The sequence below is a fragment of the Malania oleifera genome, chromosome 11 (assembly GCF_029873635.1).
Source record: "Malania oleifera isolate guangnan ecotype guangnan chromosome 11, ASM2987363v1, whole genome shotgun sequence".
Taxonomy (NCBI): Eukaryota; Viridiplantae; Streptophyta; class Magnoliopsida; order Santalales; family Ximeniaceae; genus Malania; species Malania oleifera.
The window spans coordinates 53,922,286-53,944,598 of NC_080427.1; the positions used below are offsets into that span (position 1 = coordinate 53,922,286).

General features: G+C 35.8%; 2 protein-coding genes across 2 annotated transcripts; one reads left to right on the top strand and one right to left on the bottom strand.

The window, feature by feature from the left end:
• The first annotated feature begins 7,475 nt into the window (after positions 1-7,475).
• LOC131168453 (sirohydrochlorin ferrochelatase, chloroplastic) lies at positions 7,476-13,264 on the top strand. The gene is made up of 7 exons (XM_058127882.1): positions 7,476-7,704; positions 8,231-8,329; positions 8,449-8,666; positions 8,770-8,831; positions 11,561-11,671; positions 11,803-11,895; positions 12,739-13,264. The coding sequence occupies exons 2-7, from the start codon at positions 8,289-8,291 to the stop codon at positions 12,838-12,840; spliced, it is 627 nt and encodes a 208-aa protein (XP_057983865.1). The 5' UTR covers positions 7,476-7,704; positions 8,231-8,288; the 3' UTR covers positions 12,841-13,264.
• Positions 13,265-18,225: 4,961 nt separating this feature from the next.
• On the bottom strand, positions 18,226-20,085 carry LOC131168452 (chaperone protein dnaJ C76, chloroplastic-like). The gene is made up of 6 exons (XM_058127881.1): positions 19,718-20,085; positions 19,418-19,613; positions 19,149-19,341; positions 18,974-19,080; positions 18,689-18,893; positions 18,226-18,552 (listed from the first exon to the last, which is right to left on the bottom strand). The coding sequence occupies exons 1-6, from the start codon at positions 19,807-19,809 to the stop codon at positions 18,410-18,412; spliced, it is 936 nt and encodes a 311-aa protein (XP_057983864.1). The 5' UTR covers positions 19,810-20,085; the 3' UTR covers positions 18,226-18,409.
• Positions 20,086-22,313: the final 2,228 nt, after the last annotated feature.

Sequence of the window (22,313 nt, forward strand, 5' to 3'; positions counted from 1 at the left end):
TGGGAATCCAAGGAGTAGATGAAGCAGAGGTATCCGCATTTATTCCAATAGATCTGATTAGGTAAAATGTAAGTAGTTAGGTAGTATTTCTTTTTACAAGTACATGTAATGGTTTAATTAGTATAACATTTTAGTTTTGGGAGAAGTTTCTTTTGTATATGTAATCTCCCAGCACTTGGAATGTAACTACGGTATTCTTCCGCCATAAGTGAGGGTAAGTAATAAAATAAGTAGACCATTTTGCCTAATAAGGGATGATGAATTATACGAATAGTAAATTTAGAGGACGAAATTTTATAAGGAGGGGAGAATGTAACGACCTGAATAATAATGAGATTTAAATAATAAAGAGGAGGGGAAATGGAGACAGTAACAAAAGGAGGAAGTCGACTTCGTCGACGACATTGCACTTTAGAAGAAATAATAAAGGAAAATCTTCAGGGCTTCATCGACGAATACAGGGGATTCGTCGACGAAAGTATTATAGAATTCGTCGACGAAGATAGGATTTGTCGATGAAGAAATACTGAGAGAGGTTTGGGCTGACTGAATTTCGTCAATGAGGATTGAATTTTGTCGACGAATTAGTAAAGGATTCGTCGACGAATGACGTGGCTCGTCGACGAATCCTCTGCTCTATAAATATCAAAATCTGGATTTTTGACTTCCTAAAGAAGCTAACACTCTCCTCTCTCTCCTCCCTTCGGTTTTCTCTCTCTCTCTCTCTCTCTCTCTCTCTCTCTCTTCGATTTCAGGCTAAATTTACGCCGGATCGACAGTTTGAAGCCACCACGACGCTCCTAGGGAAGTTCTCTCGAAACCTGCCGGAGCGGATCGTTGGTGAAAGTAAGTTGGAAATCATCCCTAAGTTGAGGTAAGGTTTTTTAAGCCAAATTTGGTCTTGCGATAGTTATAGGAAATGATATACACATGAAAATACTGAAATTTAATATTGGAAGTTTTCATTTTCAGAGTATTGGTCAGGAAATCCTACAAGTTTTAGACTAGATTATTTTGGGGGCTTTCTCAGTAGCTAGGTAAGCGGATAAACTAAGCTAGTTCCTTTTGAGAAAATATATATATATATATATAGTATTTAATTTTTGGAAAGTAAATATGTTTATATATATATGATTTATATTTGGAAAAATATTGTTTAAATGATGATATGTTGAATACGTGAAAAATCTGTTCAATGTGGCATGAGTATAAAATGTTGTGAAATACTATTTTCTGGAATGGGATTATGATACGGATTTTTATAATTGGGAAAACCGGCGTACGGGCCGGATATATATATATATGCCAACGTATGGGCTGTGCTATGATGTGATTTGCCAGCGTACGGGCTGTGCAATGATCTGTTTGCCGGCGTAATGGATGTGATTTGTTAGCGTATGGGCTACGTTATGATTTGCCAGCGTACGGGCTGAGCTATGATAAAATATGTAATACTGGCATACGGGCCGATGATTTTCATTATATACGTATATATGCAAAATGATATGATTGATGTGAAAATTAATGATATGAGATATCCATGTATCATAGTTTCAACATATGTTATATGATATCAGAACCTGATTGGCTTGATCTAAGCTAGCATTTGCACGGTACCATTGCTATGTGTCCATGGTCTTTGTGATCATGATATCTGTGTTAATGCCGCTGTACGGAGTGGTGTGAGATTGGATGGTTGATGTGGTTTTTAAGAAGTGTGTGATCGCCCCTTGTGTACGAACCAGGTCAGGCAGACCCATCGGACTTATAGATTATACTGTTGACTTGGCAGTGGACGGCCAACCATTGTCAAGTCCCGCCTTCGAGCCACACAACCCAGTCATGTGAGGGTAATACAAGACAACAGCCAGCTAACCTACCAGGAATGTTTTTATGTTATTATTATTATATGAGATGAAATTTGTTTATGAAAATGTAGTATGTTTTGCCATGATTTGATATATATATGTTTTCCCAGATTTGACGAAGTAGTTACTGTGTATATTATGTATGGTATATGTAGAACACAAATTACTCATGTTGCCACACACTGGTATTAGTTTATTTCCCTTACTGAGAGGTGTTTCACCAATAAATTTTATAAACTTTTCAAGAACCCCAGATAGGAGAGCGGGAAAAGCCCCGCCAAGCTAGAGATGTTGTCTGCCCTTTTTGAAGGGTAAGTTTTACTAGGGACAGTTAGATTTTTGTGGAAGTGCCCCTAGATTTTGTTTTTTTGGGATGTATATACTGAAATACAGTGGTATAGTGACTCTGGTATTTGCAGTAATGTGATGGATGTTTTATATTTACAATATTGTGACTATGTGTTTCCTGCTGCTCAGGCTTCCGTGTTGTATTCTGATTTATCCCTGGTACCCACGAGTCCAGGTGTACTATGATCTGCTGAGTTGGGAATTGTGATATTGATTATAAAAAAAAAAAAAAAAAGGAAATTAAGCAGGTCGTCACAAAATCAGTTTAGATGATGAAACTCTATGAGAACAACTTTTAACAAGAAGATTGATTTACCAAACCTTAATATCAATAATCACAAGAAAACCTTTTGAGGATCAAAGTAGCTTTAGCTCAGATGTGTGGTGTAAGATTTGAAATCTCAATCACAACGTCGGTAGTGTGATCTCCCAAGCTGTGCTAATATGCTTGATCGTATTACCAAGCTTTGATTTTCTTCTTCTTGTAGTTGAGTCTTATCGTTTTTCTTGTTCTTGTTGATCTTAGCTCTCGCTAGGGTTTAGATATTCAGTATACATAGTGATCTTTCCCTTAGAATATATCTCAACCATTGGATCAAAAATTAGATTTTTAAGTTCTCTCGCAAGTTCAGACGACTAAGGTCAAAGGCTTAGACGATTGAAGTTCCTTTTGAGTTTTGAAAAAATAACCTGGACACATGGTCAGACGACTAAGGTTGGGGCTCAGACGACTGAAGTGTCGGGTTCAGACGACTGAAGTCTGAGTTCAGTCTTTTGAGGTGCTTCTGTTGGGTTCTGTGTTTCACCAGAAATTCTTCAGGCGGCTGAACTTAATCTTCGATCTTCTAAAGAAATTTTTTAGACAACAGAAGTTAACTTCGGTCTTTTGAAGTGCAATCTTCAGACGACTGAACGCTGAGTTCGGTCTTATGAAGTGACTATTTTCTGAATTTTCTTTTTCATTTCAAAAAGTCTGCTTTGCCCTCTTTCTTGGCTCTTTTATAAAAATATTTTTTGAGGTTTTAACAATATTTCTAAGTCTATGAATGTCCCCTATTGATGTTCATGAAATGCATGAGTCCAAAGGTCATTCTAAATTATGATTTGAGCCTCAAATTAAATCATATGACAATGTAAATACATGAGTTCTAAGTACTCATTCCCATGACGTTCTTAAACTTGTCACTTGTATCTTCATTCTTGTACTCTTTTGAGTTCTATGAATTGTGCCAAGATATATATGCTTTAATCTTCATGACTTCCATTATTTGTTATCCTTTCGTGCATGCATAATATAGTTCATGTTCACAATCTCAATGCAGAGATCGAATACCAAGTGATTTGTCATTATCAAAACCGAATTGGACTTACAGAGTCAACAACCTTGTATTTCAATGCGCATTTCATAATCTCATAATTCTCAAGGTAAATCATTTAACCTAGTTTTAAACATATTTCAATATAAATTATATGCCACACAAATTTCATCTGATATTTATATCGTAATAAATTTTAGGTAAAATATCAAAATACCATTTTCACATAATAACTCAATCAGTATTTCTTAAATCGATTGTAATAATTTATTCCCCTTACCTAACTTAACTCAATCAGTATTTCTTAAAACACCCAATTTCTACGCCCTTCGACGTTCGTAGCCCAAAAACCTGAAATTTATATTTGCCCCAAATTATTCAACTCAACTCCCAAAATAATTTCCATATAACACTTCCTAGGTCTTGTATACTCTAAATTAACTTAAAAACTCTAAAATATACCACTTACCCTGATTTTAGGATGGTGTCCCGGAACCCCAGCTTGAAAATTTACTCTGCCTACGTTGCAGAGAATCTTCCTAGGAAACCTGTGGTGGTTCTTGATCGTTAATTCAGGCTTTAACGAAGCCGAAATCGAAGGAAGAATGGAAGGGGTTTCGTAGGGTTTAGAATGAGAGAGAGAGAGAGAGAGAGAGAGAGAGAGAGAGAGAGAGAGAGAGAGAGGATTTGTGTTTTGTTTAACAAAACACTCATGGGATCCTTTCTTATAACGTCCTCTACAGAAAAAATCGTTGCCAGTTTTCTCTGACCCTCAGAAAACTGTAGCCGGTTTTCTATTTAACCGGCCCGGTTTTTACCGTTTACCCGTTATCGCTTCGTGGTAAATTCCAAAATCATTGCCAATTTTCTGGACCGTCGCCGGTTTTCTCACCTTTCAACCAAAAACCTTCTTTTCTCATTCTTTTATTATTTTATTTTCTCGGGTCTCTACAATCAGCTTATCAAAGAGTAAGATTGTTAATGTCAATAAAGAGATTGAATCGCTCTAGTGACAAAGTTAAGGAAGGTTGAAGAACTATGTTGGAGACAAAAAAGCTTGGTGTTTCGATTCTTCAAGATCTTTTCGTAAAATATGTTAGATCAACTGCCGGTCTTCAACACCCTTCCTGGCCATTCCTGCAACTTCTAGTGAAAACAATGAGTGAGGTTTTTGAAGGATATGAGCACCAATACTGCGGGATTTTAGCCAATCTTTCGAAGAAGTGCACCTTAGCTGGTCTTCTCGATAGAGAGCAAAAGAAACAGAAATTTTCTGAAATAAGATTCAGATTAAATGAAGTAGAAGCTCTGATACCATGAAAAAAATTGAATTTTTTTTTTTGAAGAAGTAGATCATGAAATTTGCAGCAGCGACTGAAGAAGAAAAAGAAGAAGCAGCTTCAGAAATCTGTAGCAGCACTGAAGAAGAAGAGGAAGCAGCTACAAAAATCTGTAGTCACAAGAGACTACGAGCTACGAACGCAAACCAGAATTCACAAATTTCTCCACTATTTCTTCTGTGATCTCAAAGATAAAGAGAGAGAGAGAGAGAGAGAGAGAGAGAGAGAGAGAGAGAGAGAGAGAGAGAGAGAGAGAGAGAGAGAGAGAGGGAGAGAGAGAGAATTATCTCTTAAAAGAGAGAATTTTTTTATTATATGTGTTATGCCAAAGAACAAGAGGAGTAGGTATTTATGTGAACTGCTAAAGACAAATGCTAATGTACAAAAACAAATGTTAATGTAAAATGCAAAAATATTCCTAATACACAAAAATGAATTATGAACTTAATTTACTAGTTGACTCATAAGTCTATTAAATAATTTTATTGTTTAAATTTTTAAACAAATTAATTGGTGACTAATGAAGTGAATTAAATTACAAGATTGACAAGTATATTTCATTTAATTTTATAATTTCATATTTAAATTGAAATTTAATTAGTTTGAAGAAATAAGTCATTCATGGTTTGACAAGATTATTTATGAACCATTCTACTTTGTTTGTCGTCCTACAACACAACAACAACAACAAAACCAAGCCTTAGTCCCACTAAGTGGGGTCGGCTATGTGAATCTTTTTCCATCAATTTATGCGATCATGGACCATTTCTTTTGATAGATTCAAAGATATTAAATCCTTACTCACTATCTCCTCCCAAGTTATTTTAGGTCTACCCCTACCCCTTCTACTGCCCCCCACAGTAACTAAGTCACTCTTCCTCACAGGTGCACTATAAGGCCTACGTTGCAAGTGTCCATACCATCTGAGTCGTCCTTCTCTTATCTTATCTTCTATAGGAGCTACACCTAACCTACCACGAATATGTTCATTCCTTAATTTATCTCTCAATGTTATACCACTCATCCATCTAAACATTCTCATCTCGGCAACTTTTACTTTTTGGATATTATGTTTCTTCGTCACCAAACATTCTAATCCATATAGCATAGCTGGTCTTATAGCTGTCCTATAAAACTTCCCTTTCAATTTTAAGGGTATTTTACGATCACATAGAATACTTGAAGAACTTCTCCACTTTACCCAACCTGCTTTAACTCTATGCATTACATCATTTTCAATTTCTTCTTTAGCTTGCATAATAGATCCAAGGTATCGAAATCTACAAGTGCTATTTATTTCTTCATCATCAAGTTTAACTTTGTCTCCAATATTCCTCCTATCATTACTAAAATTACATTTCATATATTCTATTTTATTTCTACTTATCTTAAAGCCTCTAGATTCCAAAGCTTCTCTCCATAATTCTAACTCAACCTCTACTCCATCCCTAGTTTCGTCAAATAATACAATCTCTGCAAACAACATACACCATGGAACCTCCTTTTGAATACTCTTAGTTAATTGATCCATCACAAAAGCAAAAAGATAAGAACTCAAAGCAGATCCTTGATGTACACCTATGGTAATTGGAAATTCTCTAGTTTCTCCATCTATAGTCTTTACGCTAGTCATTACTCTATCGTACATATCCTTAATGACATCGGTATACCTACAACATACACCCTTTTTTTCTAAAACCCACCATAGAACTTCCCTAGGTATCCTATCATATGCTTTCTCAAGGTCAATAAATATCATATGCAAGTCTCTCTTCTTTTCTCTAAACTTTTCCATTAATCTTCTTAAAAGATAAATAGCTTCTGTGGTAGATCTCCCAGGCATAAAACCAAATTGATTTTCTAAGATCTTCGTTTCTAACCTTAATCTTTGTTCAACTACTCTTTCCCATAATTTCATCATATGACTCATAAGTTTAATTCCACGATAGTTATTACAATTTTGAATATCTCCTTTATTTTTGTATGTAGGTATTAAAGTACTTTTCCTCCATTCATCTGGCATTTTCTTAGTTTTTACAATTGTATTAAATAAATTAGTTAACCATATAATTCCGTTATCACCCAAGCATTTCCAAACTTCAATTAGGATGTTATCTGGTCTCATAACTTTCCCATTTTTCATCTTTTTTAGTGCAAACTTAACTTCATTAACTCTAATTTTTCGAATAGATCTTATATTTTTAGTCTTTTCCTCATTTGACAATTCTAAATTTAAGCCTTTTATTTGGTTTTCGTTAAACAACTTACTAAAGTAATTTCGCTATCTTTCTTTAATATCTTTGTCCTTAACCAAGACAATATCATCCTCACTTTTTATACATTTTACATTTTTTAAGTCCTTGTTCTTCTTTTTTTTAACTTTCGTAAGTTTAAATATATCTCTTTCCCCTTCTTTTGTACCTAATCTATCATATAAATTATTAAATGATCTATATTTAGCTTCACTAACAGCCCTTTTTGCTTCTTTTCTTGTCTCCTTATATTTTTCAAAGTTATCGCTGTTATCTATGTTTGTCGTCCGGAGACAATAATCCTGTCATGTGTAGTTTAATATCGGCTAATTTCAAAACGACGTCGTTACGGTGACGATTCTCTCCGGCGTAGCGGCACGTGCGTTCACCGGACGGTACCCGAAAGAAAATTCACCCTCGGAATCCGAAGTTGCGAACTGCCAAACGGTAACGGTAGTGGGAAGCTCCGTTTCGCGACACAAGCACTCGAACCCTTTCCTTATTGCTTACCTTTCCGGCTTACGCACAGAGCTGCTTCCGACGGCAGCCCGGCGGTGCCTCGGCGCTTTCGCTCTCGCAGGTATGCTGCCCCTTCTTCTTCTTCTCCTTGCACTGAGCCTTTTGTTGGGATTTCTTTGACTACATTTTTATTTTTAGTTCTGGGTTCTGGTGATTGGTATCTTTTCTGATCTTTTGAAGGTAGAATTGTGAATTTTATCATGAATGAAATTCCAAAGTGGATTGTTGTCGAACTGTTTAAGAATCGATACTTGGGATTTAGACTCTATATTTTATATAGGCAAAGAAATATTCGTTTTATTTTCAATTCGGTTGAGAATAATTAGGGTTTCACTGTTTATAGTGGTGTTACAGAGCTCCCAATGTTTGTTGCTTGTCTAGGTTTTTGGTCTAGAATCTTACTGTTTTTATTTTCTTGTATTTTTTATTCAACTAGGATATTAATATAGATGACTGCAAACAGTTTATCGTCTCTTCTAGCCTATCATTACGGTCTACAGGATAAATATTAGTTTCCTCTGGCTTCACTACTGTTGAACAGTGAGGAGAGTAACTGCTTTTCTCTTTTTTCGTTCTCTCTCCCGTAGATTCTCTTCTCCTCTCCCTACTTCTTTCCATCCTAAGGAAGCACCAGCAAAATTTTTAATGGAGACATCATCCGCTGTTTCTAAATTTACCATCATAAGGTACACCTCTACCTTGCCATTTCTGTTCCTACAAGTTAATATTTTCATTTCAAGGCTTTGCTGAATCTTGTTTGGGCTGTTAATGATTTATGTTTGCTTTGTCCTTATGAAAATCAAAGACATCCAATGACCAAAGCTCAAATAAGCCATAGATGGGACCTCCCTAGATTTTTAAAGCTGCAAAAGAAATCCACAGGAAATAGATTTATATCAACAAAGATGTGTGCGGATACTAAAAATGATGGTTTCAGAGTAGCACCAGATGGTGTGGGCAATGGAGATGGTGTTATAATTGTTGACCATGGTTCGCGACGTATGGAGTCTAATCTCATGCTAAGTGAGTCATCCATTTTTGTTCAAGTATATTATGTGATTTTTTTTGAAAATAATAATGATAGTTTTATTCGTATATTTTATTATTTGACTTCTCTATATTTCAGATGAGTTTGTAGCAATGTTTAGAGAGAAAACTGGGTACCCAATTGTAGAGCCTGCTCATATGGTAATAAGTTTGTGCTTGCCTTGTGAGGGGAAAAAAAGAAAAAAATTGTTTTAAAATCTTGTTATGCTATATGGAATTTTGATATTTTTTCCTTTATCTTTTCCCCCCTGCTAAGCTTGCTTTGTATTGTGTACTAGCTAGTAAAATTTGTGAGGTTCCAGTTCTTATTTGCTTTCCTTATATTTTGTCAGCAACAAATCACAAATGGTGCATTATGTTTTGTCATTTTTGTTTTGGGACTTCTTGTTTTCTTTTATTAAATTGTTGTATAACTGATGTTTCAGTGAAGGCAACCTTTTTTGGCTGCTTGTTTTTTTGGTTTGTAAAATCCAAGTTGACATGTTTTTGTTTTGTTTTGTTTTCTTTAATATATATATATATATATATATTTTTTTTTTTGTGGGGTGGGGAGTTGGGTTTGGTTTGCTGCTTACATAAATGCACTGTAGGGTTACTTGAAGTGTTCTAGGATTCTGATTGATCTTGGCATCTGTGCTTTTCTCCTGAGTCTTAGTTTCCAATAGCTTTGAGTTAGCTATTGGTTTTTTATTTGTGTGGCAAAATATAAATTTTCATGAATTCTTTACTCTAAGGTTCCTCGTACTTAAATCAGTTGTTAAAACTCCATTTCTTTACTTCATTGTTGTTGTTGTTCTTTTTTCTTTTTTCCCCTAAAAAATTTGTTATTTAGGTATCTCTATTGTATCTCACGTGAAAACTTAACTTTGCTAAACTTGAAACTGCTGGAGTCCCAAAAAAATGGGCTTAACTTGTTCAGTGAGTTTAGTGATATGCACATGTCCGTATTCCTGTTGAAAGAAAAGGGTCAATCTTGTTTCGTCCACCAGATTCATTATTTAAAACCTAATTAGAACGCTGAAGCTTTGCTTGTTAATAAGGATGGTGGAAAGATGGGAAGATGGACAGTTAGGAGAGACAAATAATTTGGAAGAAATGAAAGAAATTTTTTTTTTTCCACACAACGGCTCACCCAGAAATTTTCTTTAGCGAGGCAAGATAGACATGCAAAAGGAAACAAGCAGGCGTGTCAATTTCTTTTTCACTTTTTGGGCGGGGGGTTTCTAGGCACCTAACTGCCTTCAGTCATTTGTTAAGTTACTGCATTGTTGTAGGGCATAAATCTGCACTAAGTTTTTTTTTTTTTTTTTTTTTTTTTTAATATATAAAATTTACTCATAAATCTCAGTATATATATTTAAAAAAATTTCAGTGGGAGTAGGAATAGGTTTGCCGGTATTTCCATTGTTGTGCTTTGTTGGAGAGATGGAAAATGGATGGAAAGAACAAGCCTTTCTCTTTTTTTTGTGTGGTAGAGCAGAAAAATGAGAGAGAAATATGCATGTACTCTGTGGTTATTAGTGAAAATAAGTAAAATTACGTCTTGTGTTCTACTCTTGTCATTTTATCCCTCTCGATTCCCCCAAGCTGGGAGATTGATTTTTGTTGAGCCCATGTAGAAACTTCTCCTGCTTTCTTTCCTCCCACCTTTTGTCTTCCTCATACCAACCATAAATGCATAAGCAAAACTGCACTTTCTAACCACCCCTTTCCATCTTCTCATAATTTAATTCACTTAAAAATACAATAAGTGAGAGAAGTTCCACCTATCCACTGTGAGGGCTTCATTCTTTCCTTGTATGTTTTTGATTTATCTGAATATGGCAGAAAATTAGGAGAACTGCATATATGCAGAAACTGAGAAACATACAAGGCCAACCATATGGAGGAACTTATGTCAGTTGAGGGACTGCTTTCCTGTGTTTGGAAATATCTAGTCAGCACCATTTCTCATCCCTTTGAGAGAAGCATCTTTTAGCGCACCACTTTTCCAAACAGAGATAAAATAAGGAGAAGCATATTGTGTTGTTTGACTTGTGTATGCATGTAAGGGTAGTGACATTTTGCTATTTTTTATTGAAATAGAAATAATTCTTAATACTAGGAAAATTATTGAGCAAATTTATTCATGTCTAGCTAGTCTATACTTGGATATGAATCCACGCAAGAAACCTAATGCAAGTCCTTTTGTATAATTTCCTTATCATATTAGAGGTTTTCAACTTTAAAACTTTAAAACCTGACAAATTATCAATATCAGATTATTGCGAAATCGAGAGTAGTGAGATTTCTTGTTCAATTCTTTGTACTTTTTTTTTTCTAAACCCTTTCTTTTTGGTTTTTTGTTTCACTTGAGGATGAGCCTTGATGGCGTCACACTTAACATTGTGGGACATAGGCTCAGGTCACAGTAAAGGCCTCTCCAAGTGTGGAGTTAAGGCTCTGTACCATCCCCTCTCCATAACACTGGTAAGGCATGGGAGCCTTGTGCTCTGGGTATTGTGTTTTTTAATTTTTTGTTAGGAAATACTTGAGATATCCTTATTATAAAAAAAAACCTTATTATGCATAAATTGCAGTCATTTTGCCAATTTGGGTTCTAAATATGCTAAGAAATATTTTAGCTTAGTATATTTTGGCTTCGGAACAGTATTTTGGTGCATTGTATTATCAATCTTGACTTCTAGGCTCATGTTTCTTCCTCAACATTGTTGCGAAGCAAAGATTGGAATCTTACTTCTTTAGCATTTTTCAAGTTTTGGTGAAGTAACCCTACTTCCTTGGTGCATAGCTCTGCATTTTTTTCCCCTTTTGCCTTTTCTTGTCGATGAATTTAAATTCTCAATGCATAAAATGTTCTATATATTTAGGAGTTGGCACCACCATCAATAAGAGATGCATTCAGTTTGTGTGTTGAACAAGGGGCCAATCGTGTGATTGTAAGCCCATTTTTCCTCTTCCCGGGCCGACATTGGCATAAGGTAATTCAGCACACCATATTTTATTGAATTGACCGTTGACTGTGAATTCAGTGATATCAGTATGCAACTGACTTATATTAACATATCTTGGAAGCATAATGAAATAAATTATGACCTTTGTTATTTTTCAGGATATTCCTTTCTTAGTGGCGGAAGCGGCAAGTGAGCACCCAGGTGTTTCATACATTGTTACCGCACCTCTTGGTTTGCATGAGCAACTAGTGGTACAGAATTCTTGCTTTATATTAAAAAATTTTACTTACTGTAAATGTCTTGAGTCTCTTCATGAAAGTCTTCAAAATGTTAATTATTAGACTTAATTTAACGATAGTCTTGAGTCTCTTGATGGAAGTCTTCAAAGTGTTGCCAGAGTATTGGACTTAATTTAGTTATATGATGTAATCTACGTAAATATTGCAATTTCATTTTTAGGTTGTACTTTTATTGGTCTTTGATTATAGTGCTGTATTATTGGACTGCTTATGCCAGTGGTTTCCAGATCCATCACAAGTACAGCAAATATTGCCACTATTTCCTAATCAATTCTTATCAATCCAGTATAGTAGCATGTGTGTGTGTGCGTGCTAAATCTTTTATTTTTTTGCTTTTCCTTCATGTCTTGATTTACTTACACCTTTCCTAAATTCATTTGTAAAATTTTCCTTTCAATTTTGCTTGAATATTTTATTTTTGTCAAATAGTCTGTATGACATGCTCTGTGTTTTTAGGTCATTTTTCTGATAGTTTTCTAGATTAATTTCCTGCAGTGACTAATCTCAAATCTGTCACTATAGTGACAAGGCAACTATGCCTGAAGGTCCATGATCAATTAAATAAAAAGGAGAATCATGATCGCAATTTTGAGATTGCATTTTTGGATTATTTTCCCGAATTTTTGGGTTCATAGGAAGAACTTTATTAGATTGATTTGAATACCGTCTCTTTTACACATCAGTCAAAAGAGGTAGTACTCAAAAGAAATGAGCTTAGCAATCTGAAGCTTCAAATTTCGTACTCAAAACCAATATGTTTTTGCATTCTGAAGCCTTGAAGGATTATTGTTGCAGGATGTTGTCAATGACAGAATCAAACACTGCCTAAGTCACATAGCTGGAATGGCAGATGAGTGTACAGTTTGTTATGGAACAGGGAAATGCCAGCTCCGCTGATTAAAGAAATTGAAACCTCAAGAAACCAGTATGGGTTTCTATTGCCATGGACCAACTGGTAAATTGCATAGCATGTGCTGCAGGTGACAATATTCAATTATGTAGCAGACTTGAAATTAGAAGGCTGATATTTTTTGGAGATCATGTATATGGATTTAGAGATCATGTATATGGACATTCACAGGTATCAGGTGTGGGGGATGTTTCTTGCATTGAAGTGTAGGACCTGAATTGTAATGTGTTCTGCCTGGCAAGTCTCTGATTCTGGGCATTAGAAGTGTCTACACATCTTCCTTCTTAAATTGAAAAAGTCATCATGGTTTCTTAAGAGTCTGATAGTGAAGAAAAAATTTCCATATGGGCTTTGGATGCTTAATTCACCATGTCCATGTTAAGAATGAAACATGTTTATTTGTATTGTTTACTTTTTTAGTTGAAGATGGCTCGTAAGCATATTTTGTTGGGCTTTGTGGAGCTTAATTGTGTTTGATCCGGATGATGACCCGCTCTGAAATAATGTTGTGTGGTTTTTTAATGGCAGATAAGCCTCCTAGGGGTCCGGGGGCAATGGCTTTGGGAAAATTTTTTGGCTTGTTTTATAGCCCATTGTGAATCTTGTGCACAGGATATAGAAACCGTTGTTTTGGTGATTAGGGTTTGGTGACGCAGTTTTTTGAGAGTGGAAAAACTGTATTGCCGCACTCTATATTTTTCTTGATAATAGTGAAATCCCTACAACTCTGTGGACGTAGGAAAATTGCCGAACCACGTAAATACTGTCTTGTGCATGTGATTATTTTCTTCCTCTTTGGCGTGTGTTTTTCTGTATTTTGTTTCTCACAAGTTTTTTTTAGGAATTTCGTGATAATTTCCCTACAACTGGTATCAGAGCCTAGGGTTAGATTTGAGTGGGAGCAATGGCAGGGGAAGCAGGAAAGGCGCCTGAAATAGAAAAGTTCGATGGCACAGAATTTGGATTTTGGAGGATGCAAATCGAGGATTATCTTTATGGGAAGAAGTTGCATCTGCCTCTTCTAGGGGAAAAACCTGCGACTATGAAGGATGAGGAATGGACTCTTCTTGACGGATAGGTACTGGGAGTTATCAGGTTAACTCTGTCTAGGTCTGTTGCACACAATGTTGTAAAGGAGAAGACCACAACAGATTTGATGAAGGCTTTGTTTGGTATGTATGAAAAACCGTCAGCAAACAACAAGGTGCGTCTGATGAAGAAACTGTTCAATTTGAAGATGGTAGAGAATGCATCAGTACCACAACATCTGAACGAGTTTAACACTATCACAAATCAATTGTCGTTTGTAGAAATTGATTTTGATGATGAGATCCATGCACTAATTGTTTTGGTTTCCTTGCCAAACAATTGGGAGGCAATGAGGATGGTAGTAAGCAATTCTACAGGAACAGAAAAACTAAAGTACAATGACATACGATATTTAATTCTGGCTATGGAGATTTGCAGAAAAGATGCAGGTGAAACCTTAGGAGCTGGTTTTGCCCTAAACCTTGAGACAAGAGGCAGAGGTAATGACAGAAATTCAAATCGGGGCATATCAAAATCTAGAAATTCTAATTGGAATAGAAGTAAATCTTGATTAGGCCAACAAGTACAATGCTGGAATTGTGGGAAAATGGGTCACTTTTGGAGGCAATGCAAAAGTCTTAAGAAGAAGAATGAAGATGATTCTGCTAATGCTGTAATAGAAAAGGTACATGATGCATTACTTCTTGCAGTAGACAATCCAATTGATGATTGGGTTTTGGACTCAGGAGCTTCGTTTCATACCACTCCACACCAAGAAATCATACATAACTATGTTGTGGGTGATTTTGGTAAGGTGTATTTGGCTGATGGTATAACCTTGGATGTTGTGGGTATGGGAAACGTCTGGATGTTGTTGCCCAATGGGTTTGTTTGGTAACTGGAGAAGGTTTGACATATTCCTGACCTGAGGAGGAATCTGATTTTTGTTGGACAACTTGATGATGAAGCGCATGCAATGTTGTTTGTTGGTGGTACTTGGAAGGTTACAAAGGGAGCCAGAGTATTGGCTTGTGGAAAGAAGACTGATACTTTATATATGACCTCAAGTCCAAGAGACACAATTACAGCTGCTGAAGTAAGTACTGATACAAGCTCATGATACCGCAGACTTGGTCACATGAGTGAGAAAGGGATGAAGATGCTGCTGTCAAAAGGGAAACTACTAGAATTGAAGTCTGTTGATTTTGACATATGTGAAAGCTGCATCTTAGGAAAGCAAAAAAAGGTGAGCTTCTTGAAAACTAGCAGGACACCGAAGGTTGAAAAATTGGTTTTAGTACACATTGATTCGTGGGGGCTTTCTCCGGTTGCATCCCTTGGAGGTTCAAGGTATTACATCACTTTCATCGATGACTCAAGTAGAAAGGTATGAGTTTATTTTTTGAAAAATAAATCTGATGTATTTGAGACTTTTAAAAAGTGGAAGGCTATGGTTGAGACAGAAACAGGTTTGAAAGTAAAATGTTTGAGGTTAGACAATGGAGGAGAGTACATAGATGGAGGGTTCAGTGAGTATTGTGCTGCACATGGAATCATGATGGAGAAGACCATTCTTGGGACACCACATCAAAATGGTGTGGATGTGCGCATGAATAGAACTCTCAATGAGCGTGCTAGGAGTATGAGGTTGCATGCTGGACTACCAAAACTTTTCTGGAATGATGCTGTTAGTACTACAACTTACCTGATAAACCGAGGACCTTCAGTTCCCATGAAGTTCAGACTTCCTGAAGAGGCTTGGAGCAATAAAGAAGTAAAGTTTTCCCATTTAAAAGTTTTTGGTTGTGCTCTTATGTTCATATTGATTCTGATGCTTGTAGTAAACTTGATGCAAAGTCTAAAATATGTTTTTTCATTGGCTATGGTGATGAAAAATTTGGCTATTGGTTTTGGGATGAACAAAACAAAAAAATCATCAGAAGTAGAAATGTGATATTTAATGAACAGGTTATGTACAAGGATAGGTCAACTGTAGTGTCAGATGTCATAGAGATAGACAAGAAGAAATCTGAGTTTGTCAACTTAGATGAATTGACTAAAAGTACTATCTAGAAAAGGGGTGAAGAGGATAAGGAGAATGTAGAATCACAAGTAGATCAGAGTACATCTGTAGCTGAAGTTCGTAGATCTTCCAGGACCATTAGACCTCCACAGCGTTATTCACCCTCTCTAAATTATTTCCTATTGACTGATAGTGGTGAGCAAGAGTGTTATAATGAAGCCTTGCAGGATGAAAATTCAAGCAAGTGGGAGTTAGCCGTGAAGGATGAGATGGATTCCTTATTGGAGAATCAGACATGGGAATTGATTGATTTGTCAGTAGGGAAGAAAGCTTTGCACAACAAGTGGGTATACAGAATAAAAAATAAGCGTGATGGTAGCAAGAGTTATAAGGCCAGATTAGTTGTCAAAGGGTTCTAGCAGAAGAAGGGCATTGACTACTCAGAAATATTTTCTCCAGTTGTGACGATGTCAGCAATTAGATTGGTACTGGGAATGGTGGCCGCAAAAAACTTACATCTTGAGCAGTTAGATGTAAAGACGACATTCCTTCATGGTGACTTGGAGGAAGACGTTTACATGATTCAGCTAGAAGGGTTCATTGGTTAGGGACGAGAGAATCTAGTATGCAAACTGAGAAAGAGCTTGTATGGCCTAAAACAAGCTCCAAGACAGTGGTACAAGAAATTTGACAGTTTTATGCATAGAATTGGGTTCAAGAGATGTGAAGCTGATGACTGTTGTTATGTTCTTTGACAATTCTTACATCATTTTATTGTTGTATGTAGATGGTATGCTCATTGCAGGGTCTAACATTGAGGGGATTAATAATCTAAAGAAGCAATTATCAAAATAGTTTGCAATGAAGGATTTGGGAGCTGCAAAGCAAATCCTTGGTATGAGAATCACTAGAGACAAGGCTAATGATACATTAAAGCTTTCACAGTTAGAGTATGTGAAGAAAATTCTTAGCAGGTTCAACATGAATGAAGCTAAATCAGTGAGCACACCCTTGAGCAGTCATTTCAAACTAAGCAAAGAATAGTCATCGAAGACAGAAGAAGAAAGGGACCATATGAGCAAGGGTGCCCTATGCCTCAACTATTGGCAGCTTGATGTATGCTGTGGTGTGTACAAGGTTAGACATTGCACATGTAGTGGGAGCTTTGAGCAGATTTATGAGTAGGGCAGGAAAGCAGTATTGGGAGACAGTTAAGTGGATTCTGAGATATATGAGGGGTTCATTAGATACATGTCTTTGCTTCACAGGTGCAAGTTTAAACTTGTAGGGTTATTTACATGCTGATTTTGCTGGTGATATTGATAGTAGAAAGAGTACTACTGGGTTTGTATTTACTTTGGGTGGTATAGCTATATCTTGGGTTTCAAATCTACAAAAGATTGTTACTTTGTCTACTACAGCAATTGAAGCTGGAAAGGAGATGATTTGACTACATGACTTCTTAGATGAATTGGGTAAGAAGCAGGAGATGGGCATTCTACACAGTGACAGTCAGAGTGCAATTTTTCTTGCTAAAAATTCGGCTTTTCATTCAAAGTCGAAGAATATACAGACAAAATACCACTTTATCCATTACCTTGTTGAAGATAAGCGGGTAATACTTGAGAAGATTTGTGGATCTAAGAACCCGACAGATATATTGACTAAAGGTGTCACTATTGAGAAGCTGAAGTTGTGTGCAGCTTCAGTTGACCTTCTAGGTTGAGGACAGGAGGATGAGTTGCAAGGATGAAGGATTATTCTTTTAGAGGATTGCGGTTGATTTGGTGATTAAACTAGTCTCCAAGTGGGAGATTTGTTGGGTTTTGTGGAGTTTAGTTGTGTTTGATTCGGATGATGACCTGACCCGAAATAATGTTGTGTGGTTTTTTAATGGGAGATTTTTCTGAGGTTTAGTCCATGAGCGCTACGGCTTGGGCTGATCCTCCTGTGCGTAGGATATAGAAACTGTTTTTTTGGTGATTAGGGTTTTTCTTGACGCAGTTTTCGAGAGAGAGAGGAAAAATTGTACTGGCGCACTTTGTATTTTTCCCCTGATAATAGTGAAATCCCTGCAACTTTATGAACGTAGGCAAATTTCTGAACCACGTAAATACTATCTTTCGTGTGTGATTATTTTCTTTTTCTTTGGCGCGTGTTTTTCTCTATTTTGTTTCTCACAAGTTTTTTTTGGGAATTTCGTGATAATTTCCCTACATATTTTACTGGCTGTATTTTTTACGGTCATTATTGTGCTGATGGTCAGTAAAATGGCAATGATGAACTTCCATTTCTTGTCATATAGCAGGACTAAGAAATATGAGACAATCAATGCTTCTTTATAGTTTAAATTCATTTACAAATGCTGATACTAATGCGGTATAAAAATACTTCTGCACATCTCATTCGCATGCCACATTGATATGGCGTTGACGTGTTATCCAGTAAGTATTTTTGGAGATACCATGACTTAAAGACACTGCCATAGAATCATTGTCATCCTTTCACTCTCTATTCCATCTTTTAGGTCCGGAGATTTCCTTCACCCAATTCCAAAGTTTTGAAAATCTATCCATCCTAAGCTGCATGCTTGCATTTTCTCGAGCCTTTGCTTGAGCTGGGCTTTCTTCTTCAACGGTTACTCCCACTGTAATTCCAGCAGGAATTGAAAAATATAAACAGATCAACATGACTGGATTTTACACATGAGCAATAATAGTTGTGGCTACTTGTGGTCCTGATTATCGATGGCAATGAAGTGATTGAGAATTGTTACTTGTTACCATTTCTTTTATGGCGCTGTGCCTGCTGTTTCAGTTGCTTATTGAAGGACTTGGCTGCCGCAAACACATTTGATGGTCTCTCCCATCCTCCTCCGAACACGCCATACCCTTCCTTCGGCTGAGGCTGGACTAGGAACTCAAGCACTGGCAACTCTTCCCCATCCACCCAGTGGATGCAGTTCACCGGGCATGACTCAACAGATACCTGTAAGTTTGTTTTATTCCCTCTCAATAACTCTTTTTTAGGTCAGAAACCTGCATTTACTGTCTCCTTGGGAGCATTACCTCTATTTTTGGGAAGTCATCTCCATACTGAACTTTAACTCGTGCACATCCCAGAGCGTCATCCATTACAAATGTGTTACTGGCATGGTGCACACACTGTCTGCACCCTGCAAATTAGCAATTTAGTATGGTATATAAACAAAGTAAGCCAGGTGAGAGAGGCCATGAGAAAGACCTATGCATGCATTTTCATCTACAAACAGAGCATGAGGTCTCAAGGGGCCTTTCCATGAACTGCCAGCCATGCCAGGGGAACCTTTCCCAAACGCTGCACCTGTTTGGCCAATGGAAGCATCATACTCTCTTCTCAGATCCTCCCTCATCAGCACCCGGTAGGCCTCATTCAGCATCAGAGTATGCTCATGGCCCTGAAACAGAGCTGCATTAGCTTACACTGACTAAACACTCAATAAGAATGCGAGAATGAAGGTGAGTGAAATTGACTCTTTGGCCAGCAATATCCGGGTGGTATTTCTTCTGCAACTTCCTGTATGCTTCTTTAATTTTCTGAGAGTTTGAATTCACAGAAACTCCCAGCAACTTGTAGTAGTTCTTCTGTGTTCTTGATGTTTCCCCTGCGCTGCTCTGGTTGCAACGTCTGACTGCTGCTTTCTTCCTCCCCCTTGAGAACGGACGCACACTGGAAACAGAGTTTTAGTGAGAAGGTATACCAAATTCAAGCCCCAAGTCTAGCGAGAGAGAGAGAGAGAGAGAGAGAGAGAGAGAGAGAGAGAGAGAGATTACCTTGAGATGGGCTTGGTATGACCCAAAGGGAAATGGGTTTGGGGAGGTTTTGGCAGTGTGAATGGGTGAATTGATGCTGCAGTGGCCGACATTTCCTGGTTGTATATGTTTTTAAGCGTGGATGAGAAATTGAGAAAATTGAAATCTGCAGATCGAAGCTTTGCTCAGTGCGAAGACTGTCAGCAAAGGAGAGTCCATGGGAAGGAAGGCAAGATATTTTTGTCTTTGGGTTGAGCAGAGTGAGATATTTCCTCCCTTCCATCAATTGGTTTGGCTTATCCTTGTGGAGAATGCTCACCTCATTTTTATAAATCTCATATGCAACTTTTCCACTGGCGGCTATTAAGACATTTGTGAAAAAGAAACCAAAAAAAAAAAAAAAAATCCCTTTGCTGAAGCAATGACCTCTGGATTTGATACAAAGTAGGAATAAAATAGTTGTAATATAAGAATTTAGTAGTTTATACATCTAAAATGTTTTATTGTTATAAAACAAATAACAATGTAAAATTTTTATAAATTCATAACAAGGAATAGGTAGGAGTGTTTGTTTTAAAAATTTACCCTGAGATAGTGTTTGAAAGTATAAATTTTAGGGCTTAAATTTTAATTTGTGTAAATTTTTTAAAAAATTCAATCTAATTTTATACTAAGTCTTGTTCGCATATGAACAAATCTAAATCAAAAACTTAATAACCCATAGTGAAAAGATTCTTATCCTAATTCATATTGAATGGAATGAAATAATAATTGTTTTACAAAGTCGTTTCATTGATCGGCAACATGGCTTTACCTAGGTCAATTTGGTGGGACTAGATTTGAGTTCAGTTCTTAAGTTTGGATTATTTAAATAAAACAAAAATTGCAATGTTGATTAAACCCATTTGCATCGGGGACTAAAACAAGCCCTATTTATTCATGAAATGTTTCAATCCTCTATTAAAATGATTAATGTGAAAAAAATGATATGAGTTCGGACACATTATGATCGAAAAGTATTGGTATAAGGAACCATCCTTGCATGTTAGATTTAGAACTTATAGAATTTATAATGCTAAATTAGTACATTAATTCATGAAAGTGAAGTATTCTTTATTGTGGAACTTGCGTCACTTTTTTAGTGAGATTAAACATTAATATAATCAAAATTTTTATATAAAAAAGAATTATTATTTCTAAATATTTCGACACTTTTATTAGGTTAGCTGGTCAAGTGGATTGAGTTTGGAAAGTTCGTATTTAAATTTTAGCTAAAATGAAGACCTAAATTCAAGTTTAGCCCATTACTTCCAAAAGAGTCAACCAAGTTACGAGTAGTTTATATTAAATTTCTTGATTCATTGAACTTTAATAGTAGTTTCAAATTGATTATCGAACTCTAATTTGCAACATTATGCATGGAATTTGAGACATTTTTTCAATTTCATATAATGTGTAAAATCATATATTGTTACGGGTTATCCTAGTAAGTTATCGTGTCCCACCTAGTCCATTTACCGTTTCATTATTCTTTTTATGAACCATATGAATGTGTAATATATGATGGTTTATTAAATAAAAGATTATGACTTGCCAATGCTTTGATTTTTTTTTTTTTTACTTTTAATAGCTATAAGGACTAGTTGAAATGACTAATTGTGATGTGAGGGTATATTTCTTCAATCACATACCGAGATGAAATCCAAAGGTGAGTCTCGTAGGTGGACATATCGAACCGAAATAAGATTCGAGTCCCCTACCCCCTTAGTCTCCAAAAGCGCAGAGGGAGAGGGACTGCCAACGTTGCAGGGGAATCATAATCTACGATGAATTGGATTACGAGAGAGATTGGAACGACATCCACTTCGGCCTAATGAGAATGAGCAACGACGAAATGACAAGATGAGGTGTCTGGGGGCACCCCTATAAACGATAATTGTCACAAATAACATTAAAAAAATATGTAAACTTGATTGTGTAATATACTAAAAATTAAAATTTATTTATTAATATAAAATTCATTACCCGTTTACAAAATCTATCCAAATATTTTATAACTAGACGTCATTTGGTATCATTGTACAAAATTATGAAAAAAAATTAAAAATAATTTTTTTTTTGAAAAGATAGAAACTAAAAATTTAAAACTAGTAATCTATTTGGTTAATGTTTATACGACTACAACAAATTTATTACTTAATTTAGAAAATACTCATTTTTACCCTAGGATTATAAAATAACTAAAAACTATGAACTGAATAATAAAAATTAAAATTAAAATGAAATAAATATTAATATAATTTTATTAAATATATGGATATGTCTATTTTTAATTAAATTTCAAAATTCAAATGTTCATGAATTTTAATTTAAAATATATAAAAAATAAATGATTTAATCGGAAAAATTTTTTTAAATATTTTGACAGTCAATTGCTTAAATAGTTGAAAATTATAAAATTTAATTTTTATTTTTTAAAAGATAGTCAAAAATGATAATGATAATGACAAACTAATTGCATGAATGGATGTTTTTTCATAATCTATTTTTTATTATATAAATTTTTTTTTTAAAAATAAAAAAATAATATCAAAGGGAATGCTAAGAATACAATAGA